The sequence below is a fragment of the Typopeltis vanoorti genome, chromosome 2 (genome assembly GCF_054136105.1).
Source record: "Typopeltis vanoorti isolate ZY-2024b chromosome 2, IOZ_Tvanoo_1.0, whole genome shotgun sequence".
NCBI classification, from domain to species: Eukaryota; Metazoa; Arthropoda; class Arachnida; order Uropygi; family Thelyphonidae; genus Typopeltis; species Typopeltis vanoorti.
In genome coordinates this window covers 157,843,077-157,856,672 of record NC_143550.1, presented here as the reverse complement: position 1 = coordinate 157,856,672, position 13,596 = coordinate 157,843,077, and the positions used below count along the sequence as shown (strand labels likewise).

At 33.3% G+C, this 13,596-nt stretch overlaps 1 protein-coding gene across 1 annotated transcript in view; it reads right to left on the bottom strand.

Moving 5' to 3' along the window:
- The window catches only part of LOC150109564 (protein Obscurin-like), a 1,271,613-nt gene that overhangs the window by 1,002,498 nt on the left and 255,519 nt on the right, over positions 1–13,596 (bottom strand). The window contains exon 23 of the mRNA XM_090402667.1: positions 2,755–2,933. Within this exon, the coding sequence (XP_090258793.1) occupies positions 2,755–2,933 (179 nt within the window). The remainder of the gene's footprint in view (positions 1–2,754; positions 2,934–13,596) is intronic.

Below are 13,596 nucleotides of genomic sequence, written 5' to 3'. Positions count from 1 at the left end.
TGATGATGATGATGATGAACTAAACTACATCAAAATTTTTCTTTATACAGGTAGTTCTCGACTTATGACAATTCACACTTACGATGGCCAAAATTATTATTATTAAAAATACACTAATTTAACTTTGCTGCCAGCAATAATTATTATTATTAAAAATTCTCTAATTTAACTTTGCTGCCAGCATATACATACGTACATCACAATGCTTTTGTATACGCATTGCAGCGTCGCCATTAGTCAACAAGCAAAGCCTATCACCAATACGCAATAGCCGCTGCTATGATTCATCCACTTCTATCTTATCACAGCCTTTGACACGTTAGTTGCTAATCAGCAGTCGAAGTGTTTGTTTTTCTCTCGTTGCAATTTTTGCATCTCATCATAACCCTATCATGTCCAGTAAGAGAAGTAAAACTACTGATGAAAATTCAAACATAAAAAAGAAGGTGAGGAAAGCTTTAAGTTCAGATTTTAAAGTGAAAGTCATTAAAGCATATTACAAAGGAAAGAAAGTCAGTGAAATAGCACGAGAAGAAAAACTATCGCATTCAACTGTTTCAACAATCATAAAAGATAAATCAAGAATAATGGAAGCAGATAAAGGAGCAGTTAATATGAAATGTACAATTTTAACGGAAAAAAAGAGAAGGGCCAATTCATGAAATGGAGAAGCTTTTAATGATATGGATAGATGATCAAATCAACAAGAATATTCCTCTCAGTTTGTTTATGATTCAAACAAAAGCACACAGCCTATTTGACAATTTAAGGAAACAACAAGAAGATAAATATGGCAAGCATACATTTAACGCTAGTAAAGGTTGGTTTTGTCAATTCAAAAGCCGATTTAACTTACATAACATACGAATAACAAGAGAAGCTGCTAGTTCCAATTTTGAAAGTGCTGAAATTTTCAAGAAAAATCTGAAAGAGATGATAAAAGATGAAGGCTATTTGCTAGAGCAGATTTTTAATATAGATGAAACCTGACTGTTCTGGAAAAGAATGCCAAAACGAACTTATTCAGAGAGAAGCTACATCGGTGCCTGGCTTTAAGGCATTTAAAAATAGGATTACGCTTCTTCTTGAAGGAAATACTGCTGGTTTTAAATTAAAACCATTTCTTGTTTACTGTTCACAAAACCCCAGAGCTTTGAAAAACATTGACAAGAATAAATTCCCGGTTTACTACAGGAGTAATCCTAAGGCTTGGATGACAACTGTTTTATTCGAAGACTTGGTCTTAAATTGTTTTATTCCAGAAGTACATGCCTACTGTCTTGAAAAAAAACATTCCTTTTAAAATTTTATTGCTGCTTGACAATGCTCCAGGACATCCTCTTCACATCGGTGATTTGAATGAAAATATAAATGTGATGTATCTACCACCCGATACAACAGCTGTGATTCAACCTATGGATCAAGGTTCGATTGCTTCATTCAAGACATATTACCTGAAAACTACATTTTCTCAAGCAATAACAGCAATGGACAATGATGCTATAACATTACGTGATTTTTGGAAAAATTACGATATTAACCAATGTATTCAGGATGTTGGAACTTCATGGAAGGAAGTATCGGAACAATGTATGTGAGGAATTTGGAAGAAGTTACTACCGAAGGAGACACTCAAAGAGTATAATGAGCATAGTATGTTAGAATAAATTGGTGAAGAAATCGAAATTGCAAGAAAACTGGATTTAGAAATCAATATTACTGATGTAGAAGAATTAGCAGATCATGAAGAAGGTGAACTAACTGATCAAGACTTGATTTTCCAAAATAAAAGAGTTGTAGAAGAAGAAAGGAATAACGAGGAAGATGAAGAAGAGAAATCGTTTAAAAAAATTACAGTAAAAGGACTAACTGAAGTATTTTCTAAACTAAATCAAGGACTTCAGCTACTCTAAAATATGGATGAAGACACTGATCGCTTTGCCAAAGTCGAAAAGCAAATTCGAGAAGCAGTCAGATGTTATTGCGAAATATATGACCCAACAGACAACATTAACCAATTTTCTGATTATAAAAGCTACTCCCGATCGCAAGAAATAAGCATATCGTCCAAATAAGTAACAGTTACTCACTTGTTTAATTAAAGACACTGTTAATAAGTTTTTGTTTATGTTAATGAATATTTAAAGGAATTTCAAATGAAAGTAAGTGCACCATTTTTAATATGTGTTTATGTATTTTTTTTCTTAAATTTTTCTTTCTTAATTTTGTATTTATGTAGTTGTATGTGCTAATAAATAATTTATAAATGTTTATGTAAGTTTATACATTTTTCAGTTATATTTTAAGTTATATAGAAACCTAATTTATGAAAATATTATAACAGAAATCAAACAAATCAAGAATTAACAAAAGTCCTCAACTGATGTCAGAATCGACTTACAATGGAGAGGTTGGAATGTAACCCCGTCGTAAATCAAGGACGTAAATAACCTGTATATAGTTAAAAATCAAGTTTTTCATATCCACAACTCATAACCACCCTCCTCATAAAATGCCCCTTGGGATAGCCTCCACATCTGGGATAACCTCTTCAATACAGCAATTTAAAGAAATGTTAAACATTTTAAACTGAGTCTTGTAAGAAATCTTTTAAAAAAAAAATCCTGTTGCAATGGACAATACTTATTTTTTAAACTACATGTGTGTGTGTGGTATCATTTTAAGAAGTTTTTTTAATGAAATACACACTAAAGGAACCTAAATAAAATATCGTTTTAAGACATATCTACATACCAGATACCTTTAGTTTTCCTGATGTAGATGCAGAACCAAATTCATTTGTTATCTTACATGCATAGGTACCCTCATCTTTCTTCGTTAGTTTATCAATAGTTAATTTGTAGGAATTGGTTTCTTCTTCAACAATTTTAACATGCTTTTCATCAGCTTTTATCTCTGAATTATCTTTTAACCTAAAATAATTTTAAAGGATAAATTTATCAACATATTACATTTAACAGATGGATTTATTTACACTGTACTGAAGACTGACTATTATTATTATTATTATCATGAGATTTCTTGAAGACAAAGATTCATCATAGGCAGTTCACTGTTGATGGAAGTTTTTTCACTTGGCTATGCTACCAATTATATATTTGGTTTAATCCTTTATCCAAGTGTAAGCAAACAAAGTTTGCACCTGAAGTATTTTCAAGACTGGGGAAACTCTTGGTAAAGGTGGAATAATTTCTGATCACTTCCTCAGTATCAAAATGGGATACTAAGTAATGAGATAAGATACTATATAATGAGATACTAAAGCAAGTGATCAGAACTTATTCAATTATCTTTATATATTTTGAGTTGCTGTAAGATAATAACTATAATTAAAATTTTAAATCTTAATTGCAGAAGTATAAATAAATTCTAAGTTACAAGACTGCATTCTCATGTAGAAGGCACATCTTCTCTCCAATATCTTTTCTTTCCTTCATTATTCCAGATCTCACCCTATTTCTTTAGTTCCCTTTCTTTTTTCTCTCTTATCTGAATAATCCTCTTTCCCACTAGGCTGTGCTATCAACCTCTGCCTATAGCCATCAAAAACTAGGATAAGATATTCTTTTACTATTTCATTTAAAAAATTTCCTAATTTGATGTTTTGGCCAGCTGTTCTGGGAATGTAGCCTAACTAACTAACTAAGGATGCTCATATTTAGAGTTCTTTTGGCTCATTTATAAGTTGAACTGAAAGAGTGAGCAAAGATTATTAATGGTGTATTGCTGGAACTGTGTTAGGAGAAGGAGCTACAGTTTGTGAATGTATAAGATGAACTTGAAACTGTTAAGAGTGATGGATTGTAGAATCTGTTACTAGATGAGATAGTACTAAGAGATCTGAGGTTTTTTGAATTGGGCAGAGGGGAGTAGTGCAGAACCAGTGGGAGGAGTGAAAAATGAGACGAGAATGGATATGCAAGATGGACAGAGAAATATGGGAAGTTGAAGTATACAAGAATGCACAGCATTAAGGAGAATAGATGATGGAAACACTAGTGCATGTATGCATCAGTATAAGAAGGAGAATGGCTTGGGATATGTTGGGAGTAGTTGGAAAAATATGGGATAGGCAGTGATAAAGAAGAAAGGTCAACAGTAAAATACAGAGAACTCAGAGCTGAGGTAGCATTGGTAGGATTGGTTATAGAGCTACAACTGAGATACAATGTTGTTTAGATATAACAGTGGGAGAATCAGAAATAAGGGAGACAAAACTGTTGCAATGAGTGAATTGTTTTTTTTTTTTTTTAATTATTGCTATAAGTGAAACATGGTCGGATGACGATGATATCCTGAGGTGAATAGAGATGGAGGAGTATGGTACTTTTTTGTAAAGTTAGGAAAGAGAAAAAAGGATGTTCTTGGTGATAGCAAAGTAATTGTGCTCACACGGGATGGACCTGCAAGGAGGAAAAAGGCGGGAGTGGTTTTGAGGTAGTATGGTGTATAAGGTAGAAGTAGATGGAATAAGATATTTAGTTGGATGTTGCTTTTAGACTAATGAATGGAGGGGACAAATTGGCCTAGCTGAAGAAAAAGATGACCATTTGGGTCAATTTTAATTATGATGATATAGATTCGGAAGAAAAGCTAACATTTGGGAACAAGAAAATGAATTTCTCAAGTTTTTGAGAGACTACCTTAGGCAACATGTAATGGAGGGAACACAATGATCAAATTAGTCAGATTTTATTATTTCTTCAGGTTATGTTATTGTGATTGAGGTGTTGAATCAACTTCCACTTTGGCAAGAGTAAATATGAGATTGCCAGCCATATGAGAATTTCTGTGAGGAATGTGTATAACTACAAGACCAGTGATTACTGAAAATTCAGGCTACAGTATCATGGAAGAATAAACAGTAGCACAGAAAGAAGATTAGAGCAACTTGGGCACTGGACAAGAACTATTTAACAGCAGAAATATCTGGATGTATTCGAATGTTAGAATAAATAAATAAGATGGCATTAGGGAGTCAGTATATGCTGAAAGTTAATAAACAATTCCAAGGGTATAAAGAGCATGTTAGGAAAGTGAATAATTGGTAAGGAAAACAGAAGCACAGTATGAGCAGCAGTTGTAACATCATCATCATCATTATTATTATTATTATCTGAGACCTCCAGGGAGTCAAGGACTCATCGAGGGAGGCTGTAAATTACCCAACCCAGCTATCATACCTTCCCTTAAATTCATTTGCATTAGATGCACTCACTACCCCTAAGGACAAATTATTCCACTCACCCACTGCTTTCTGAGAGAAAAACCTATCTCTTACTGATATTCTTGACTGAGAACCTTAACTTCCATGGATGTCGCTATGTTCTCTCCCCACCTTCCATATAACGAAAAATTTCCATCAGTTCTAGTGGGCATGATACCATTTTCCCATAATCATCCATTCTTCTGAAAGATTGATTATGGGAGAATGATATTAATTGATAATGGTAGATTGGTAACTATTACAGTGCATATTATTATATATAATTACGTTATATTATTGAAAATCATGATGCTCCTAAAATGTTTATAATATGAAAAAAATAAAGCTAAGCTGTTTTTGACAATGGAGCAGGCCTTTTATTTTTTTTAATGATGAGGCTTACACAGCTGAATTTAATAAGGTTTAAGACTTAATTGAAGCTAAGAGGTATGCAATTTAAAGTAGTAGTGGGTGCAGAATAGCGACAAGTATAGAAAATACATGAAAACAAACAGGAATTTTAAAACCAATGACAAAAAAAGTTAAAACCAAAAAGATGAATTTGTAAATGTTTGATTTCCAAAGAAGTATAAAGGCAGAATAAAATACTTATTACATGCACAGAAATCCAGCAACAAACATGACAAGTGCTGACTGTTTTATTGTGTTAACACATTATTGGATGAGTGAAGCAGAAAACATGACATTTTAACATAACGAAATGACCAGCATCCATCATGTTTGTTGTTGGCTTTCAGCGTATATAATAGGTTTTTTTTATTCTCAGTTTTTATTCTTAGTTCTTTCAGAATTCAAAGTTTACAAATTCATCTTTTTGGCTTTAACTTTTCATCCTTGGTTTTAAAATTAATGTTGTATTCATACATGGACTTGATCTGACCATGTGTGAATTACATATATGGTTACTTTGTTTTCAAAGAGATGAAGATATTTTGGAAAGGATACAGATTTTGAATGGTAGATGAATTTCATTACCTGGTGTGAGACTGCTGCCTTGTTTGTTGGAAGCCTAAAATGATTGGAAGTGTTGAATGTTAGGTCTTAGGAGTAGGATTACTAGATCATCAGACCCTTAACCCAACCATGTTACTAATATACTCTTAATGTCCTGCCTTTTATGGATGGAATTTGCATAAAAGAAAAGGGAGAAAAAAAAAGAAGAAGAAATGGGATGCTGATATTCTGATGAGGACAGATGAGGGAATACCATTTGGAGGTAAAAATGGTATTTGTAGAAGAACAGTTCTACAAATACCATTTTTATCTCCAAGTATTCCCTTATCTGTCCTCATTCCAAACATTCTAGACACCTGACAGTACCATCACTTGTTCCATCAGTGGAAATTATATAAGATAGTAATAGAAAGTGAAGTGCAGTTTTTTTTTTTTTTGCACAAAGAGTAGTTGGTGAGTAGAATGCATTGCCTGAGAGTGAATGTATGTGTGTGTGTGTGTGTGTGTGCGCGCGTGCAGATAGAATGTATTTAAAGAACAGCAATAATTTTTAATTGGTAATCCATCAACTGTTATGTACTTTGTATTCCATTCCTTTGAACTGTTTGATGATGTAAATTTCAGTATGAAATATTTGTACCTTAATTTCATTAAAGTTAATTTACTGTGGTTATCATGTAATTTATTATTTATAGTTATGCCACAGGTACCTTTAAAGATTATACAACTAATGTTACTAGCCATGAAGATTTTTGTGTATGAAGTTCTGATCTAAGGCATTACTTCAGGGTATTCCATGTCAGTTCATAGCTGGCTGAGCTGAGTGGTTAACATACCCACTCTCTGACCAAAAGACTATTGGTCCAAATCTCATCATAGGCATGAATGTTTGTGATTGTCTTTAGGTGAGAGATAAATTTTAATCACCTGGTGTGAGGTCACTTTCCCAATTATTAGAGACCTGACTTGAAAAAGTTCCATATTTAGTCTCTACAGTAGGATTTCCAGATTGTTTAAAGAAAATAAATATATAAAAAAATAACAAAAAATAATAATTAAAAAGAAATTTTTTAAAAATTATTTCAAAAATCTTTAGCCCATCCACAGTACTAAATATATTATAAGTTTACAATCTTTAGTGGGAGGGAAACATGAAAAAAAAAAAAAAAAAAAGAGAGACAGTAATTGGTTACTACTATTTACACCTTGGATAACATAATTATAATTTGAATAAATTCATCGTTTCTTTTTCCTCACCTTTTTTTTTTTTTTTTTTGATTCTCCATTGTTAATATGCATAATTTCCTGATTTATCATGTTCAAGATGATTACCTATTGTTGTATGGCTACTATTTCAGATAAGATATAGTTCCAGAATACAAAACATCCATTTTTTTAATTTCAATATAGATTAATTGAAATTAAATGGAATGATATGGAACTGAAACTAAGTTATAATAAAAATTATTTTTGATTATTACTTAACTTCTATAGAGTAGATGGCAAAGAATATTTCAATACACAACAGGGCAGAAGAGAATAAAGTCTAAAGTGTAGTAAGTAAGGGCACAAGGACTATAGTTTTTGCTTAGAGGAAGGTGAATGAGTGAAATGGTATGGTCTGGCAAGAAACAAAGAAATGCCAAAACCTAGATTTGCGAAAGAAAAAAGAAGATTTGTTATTTGGAATTACAGCCAAAGCAATTAAGGCCCATGGTATAATGTATGCTAATTGTGTCTGTGTCTTGCCTATTTTATAGATGAAAAAATCCAAGCTTCCAAATGGAAAAACCCTTTCACCTGTGTAGGAGACTGAATAACTCATCTTCAGTTGAAACACTTTATGAAGGTTCTCTGCATCCAAGATGGAATTTAAATTCAGGTCTTTTGAAGTTGGATTGGCAGTGTGAATTCAGAAGGTTTACAATTGTAAACCTTCTGATTATCTAACATTTAGCCAAGACAGTCTGATTAAATTTTAGATACTCCAGGAACTATGCTTTACAGCATAGTTCCTGGTATTTTCCTGGTATGAAATGTGGTATTTTTTCAATAGTTTTAATAGAACAATCTCAGGGGCTCACTTTAGTGAGTATGGGCATGGCAAACCTGAGGTGCCTGATGCTGGATCATGCCTTACTTCATGTAATATACATCTGTTATATTATCCTCCTTCCTTCCTTGCTTCTTTCTTCTCTTCTTGCTCCTTACCCTCCCCCCCAATGCTATTAGAGTATTCGAGGGCTAGGGATGAATCTTTCCTTTTTTGCTGTGTCATTTCATCTTATGCACTACTGTGAGGCACCAATCCATCTGGCCAGCATGGTGCTATAAGGACAAATACCTCCCCATGATGACAATGCAAATAATGAATAAAATAAGAAAATTACATACTGACTCGTCCATCGCACAGCATAAAAAGGGACATGTCCTGGATTTAGGCAGAGGGTCTAGGTCGAAAAATATGCTACAGTCTCCACTAGCTACAATGAGTCCACCTACAGTGCACAATGATAGAAGGATATGTTCCTACTAATATCCTACTAATACATATAACTGCAGATCTCTATGGAATGATGATAGATTGGAAGAACTGATGAAGGAATTGGACCATATAAAATGGGACATTGTGGGCCTTTCAGAGATAAGAAGGAAGGAAGAAACTCTTATGCAATTAAAAGATCGACATCTACTCTACCACTATGAATGTGACAGAAACTCAACTGGTGGTGTAGGATTCCTAATAAATAAAACAATCAAGGACAATGTCCTGTTTGTTAATAAAATAACATCAAGAATAACTGAACTAAGTCTTTTCATAACTAAAAGATATGAACTGAAAATTATACAAGTATATGCCCCAACTACGGACCATCCAGATGAAGAGATAGAAGATTTCTATGAAACATTAGAATCCACATTAAATAATTCTAAAGAATTCTACATAATTATAATGGACGACTTTAATGCCAAGATTGGAAGCAGAGATGACCATCTGAACTCCATTGATAAATTTGGATTTGGACAGAGGAATGAAAGAGGAGAAAGACTTATTGAATTCGCAAAAGAAAATAACCTCTTTATTATCAACAGCTTTTTCAAGAAGAAAATCAACCGAAAATAGACTTGGAGAAGCCCAAATGGACAAACTTGCAATGAAATAGACTTCATCCTCTCCAACAGAAGATATATAATAAATAATACTGAAGTGTTAATAGATTTAACACTGGAAGTGACCACAGACTAAGGGCAAAAGTATGGAACAACATAAAATGGGAACAGAATAAGCTCATAAGAAAAAAGTCCAATTTAGTGAATCTACAAAACCTCTACCACAATAAAAGCTGTTATAGAGAATCACTCAAAAATGAACTAAAAAAGTTAAACACAGCTACTACCATCGATGATGCTAATGAAATATTAACAAAATCTATCTTGAATTGTGCACTAGAAATAGGAGGTGCCTTTTTACACCTCCTAAAGAGAGGAAAAACTAAGACAGAAAACCTTAAAGAGATTTGAATGACACTAATAAAATAGAATATGCAGAAATTTGTAAAACTATACGTAAAAGGATGAAACATGAACTTAAATCATATAATACTAGGAAAATTAAAGAACCAATAGAAAACAATAGTAATATGAAGATCCTAAGATGAACATTATCAGTTGGAACAAAGGAAATAGCTGCTATAAGAGGAAAAAATGGTGAACTTATAAAAAAAATAGAGATGCAATAATCAAAAGAATTTTTGATTATTGCATCTTATCCATAATCATTATTGCATATTGATTATGGAAAGGTCTCAGGAAAAGATGGAATTATGGTAGACTTCTTAAAACTGGAAGGAAGCCCTGTCATCAAACAGCTGACTAAACTCTTTAATAAATGCCTAAAACAAAGAAAAATTCCAAAAAATTGGAACAAAAAGGGCAATAAGGAAGAAATTAAAAACTACAGATCTATAAGCCTACTCCCCACCATATATAAAGTTTTCATAATAATTATAAATAATAGAATAAAATCTAAACTAGAGGGAATGCAATCCTGTGAACAAGCTGGATTTAGAAAGAATTACAATACTTTGGACCATATTCACACATTAAGACAGCTCATTGAAAAATCAATTGAATACAATAAATCCTTATGTCTGGCCTATATAGACTACGAAAAAGCATTTGATTCAGTTAAAACATCTGCAACACTAAAAGCACTTGAAACCCAGGGAACTGAGAAACCATATATTGAAACACTAAAACATATTTACAATAATGCAACTTCTGTAATTAAATTATATAAAAACAGTGAAAAGTTTCCAATACAAAAAAGCATCTGGCAAGGCAACATCATACCTCCCAAATTATTTACAGCTGCACTAGAGGATGTCTTTAGAAGCCTTGACTGGGAAACAAAAGGAATAAACATAAATGGAGAAAGGCTGCATCATCTGAAATTTGCAGATGATATTGTCCTAATAGCAGATAATCTTGAAGATCTGGAAGAAAGGCTAAATCAGCTAAATGAAGCCTCCAGAGTAATTGGATTAAAAATAAATAGAAAAAAAACAAAAATAATGATGAATAAATATATTAACCATAGAACTGTCAAAGTTGAAAACCATGAAATAGAACAAGTTACTTCATATGTATATTTGGGCCAATTGTTATCCTTTGAAGAGTGCCAAAGAAAAGAGATTGAACGAAGAATTCACCTTAGATGGATGGCTTATGGGAAAATGAGAGACATATTCAGAAGTGATATCGCTATGAGTCTAAAAAGGAAAGCTTTCGACCAGTGCATACTTTCTATCCTAACATATGGAGGAGAAACATGGACTTTAACAGAAGCCCTAAACAAAAAGCTGAGAACAACACAACATTGCATGGAAAGAAGTATGCTAAAAATAACATTAAGAGATAGGAAAACAAATAGCTGGATAAGATCTCAAACAGGTGTCATGGATATTGTAAAATACATTAAAAAGGCTAAGTGGAGATGGACTGGCCATATTGCCAGATGCAGTGATAGGAGATGGACTAGAAAAACAACAGAGTAGAGACCAATGGATGGAACCAGACAAAGAGGAAGACCGAGAAGAAGGTGGAGGGATGAACTGGAACAAATTGCAGGAGTGAGATGGATGGCAGAGACAGAAAACCGAGTGATCTGGAAAACCATGGGGGAGACCTTCATCCAGCAGTGGACAGAACCAAAAGGTTGAAGAAGAAGAATGGAACATGTGCACTAGCCATATTAAAATAACTTTCATGGCTTACACATGTGAAAAGAATTTCAATAACTACCTCAAAGGAGTCTTGGAACAAATAGCAAAGATTGTTCATAAATTCAATCTGTTCCTTTAAACCAGCTTGGAAACTGTCTTTCTTCCTACCATCAACAAAGGATACTACCTATTTCCTTACCAGGTGTCTATCAAGTACTCTGCTCATGTCATTTTTCCTATTTTGGACAGACTGGCCATTCTTTCTTGGTTAGAACTGAAGAACATCATGACTATATTACATTTTTGGAATCTGACAAGTCTGGCCTTGCTTCTCCACTATTGGCACTACGGACAGAGTCCATAGACCCAGACTTCATTCATTCCAGCAAGTTCAAATTTGATCGCCTTTTCCTTGAAGCATGTGAAATGCTATGAAATCATCCAAACCTGAAGCAATCAGACTGTATGCCAATATCTAAGTTGTAGGAAGTGAACACTATTAATTGTTCAAAATTTTTTTTTAATTATTAATTATTTTAAATAATTTTTATCTACACACTTTTTTTTTTAATGTTCAGTCTGTACACAAAAGGTTGATTGTCAACCTATAGTATGTTAGTATTGTATGGGAGGAGAATTGGGAAATGAGGAACTTGTTCCCATTGGATTTGAAAGCATATGCATTTTATCTTTGGGAAACACATGGAAGGGAAGGCTGTTCCAGAATACAACAGCAGTAGGGATGGAGGAGGAGGAAGAGAAATTTGTTCAATGAGTATGGAGTTTGATTGTGAAGGGATGTTGGATGGTTGTTGCAGGTGTTTCAAAGGATTTGGTAAAGAGAGAGAGAGAGAGGGGGGGGGAATTATTGATGATAGTTCTGATGAAAATTTACCATGGAAATATTTATAGAAGATGCATGCAGCAGGTACTGGATACCTGTGCGAGAGTGGTTGGAGTGAGATGGTAAGGGATGAATCGTTATTCAGTCTGACTACAATTATTCCTTACTTACTACAATTTAAACTTACTACTTTGAACTGTGTAATATCGTATACTTCAGCTGAGACTGAGACACGAGCTAATATACACGTGATTTCTGACTCATTATTTTGATTCATCTTTTGAACGTAGTTAATAGTCTATCTATGTATTGCTGGATGAAACATAACAGAGTTTTTGAGTAAATTGTATATAATTTTTGTTACATGTTTAAGCCATGAAAGTTATTTTAATATGGTATTTTTTTCTGGTCATTGCAGGCTTCCAATAGCCAAGATAGTGGTGGTCTCACATTAGATGATAAAAATCATTTTCCACCTAGAAGCTTTCATATACATCTACGTCAGAGTGGATCTGAAAAAAATAGCCTACTGGTTGGAAAGCAGACATGCTATCCACCTACCCAAAGACACTGGCAATACTGGTTAAATGAGTGGGTAATATAACATACTTTAGTTACCATAACTGCAATGTTAAAATAACTTCATTTACCATAAACTTCAATAAAAGGAGACAGACTCTTTGGAAATATCCTTTAAGTTTGTGTGCCATAAAGACAATCCATGAAAGATTACGAGGTCTCGAATGCTATCACTTACCTTTTAAAACTCTTGAATTTCAAAGAAAGCAAACATTAATTTGTTATTTATAACTTATTTTAACAATATTACAAAACCAAACAAAACTAAGTTAAAAAATATGTTTATTAACTGGCTTATATTTTGCTGGATTTAAAACCAGCATCCTTTGAGCAAAACACAAAAGAAAAATTCTAATTAACATACTCCCTATCCTCTATAGCTTATATTAGAGACAGTCCTACTTATAAACTTTTATTATTATCTTCTTGACCTCCATGGAGTCACAAGACTCATCATGGGAGGTTAACACTAGTCAATACAAAGCCTATCATACCACTCCTTAAACATCCATCATTTGCATTTACACTACCCTCTCAGGCAATGCATTCCACACTCCTACACTCACCATGCAAAAAAATTACCTCTTATCCTTTTACTCACTACTTCCTTTTGTAGCTTCTGGTGAAGGTCCCCTTGTCCTTATTCCTTCCTCTCATTTTACTGTATGAAAATCTCCTCATCCTGCCCTTTGTCTTCTATCCACCGAACTCTGCAGTCTTCATGTCCTCAGTCTACCCTCATAATC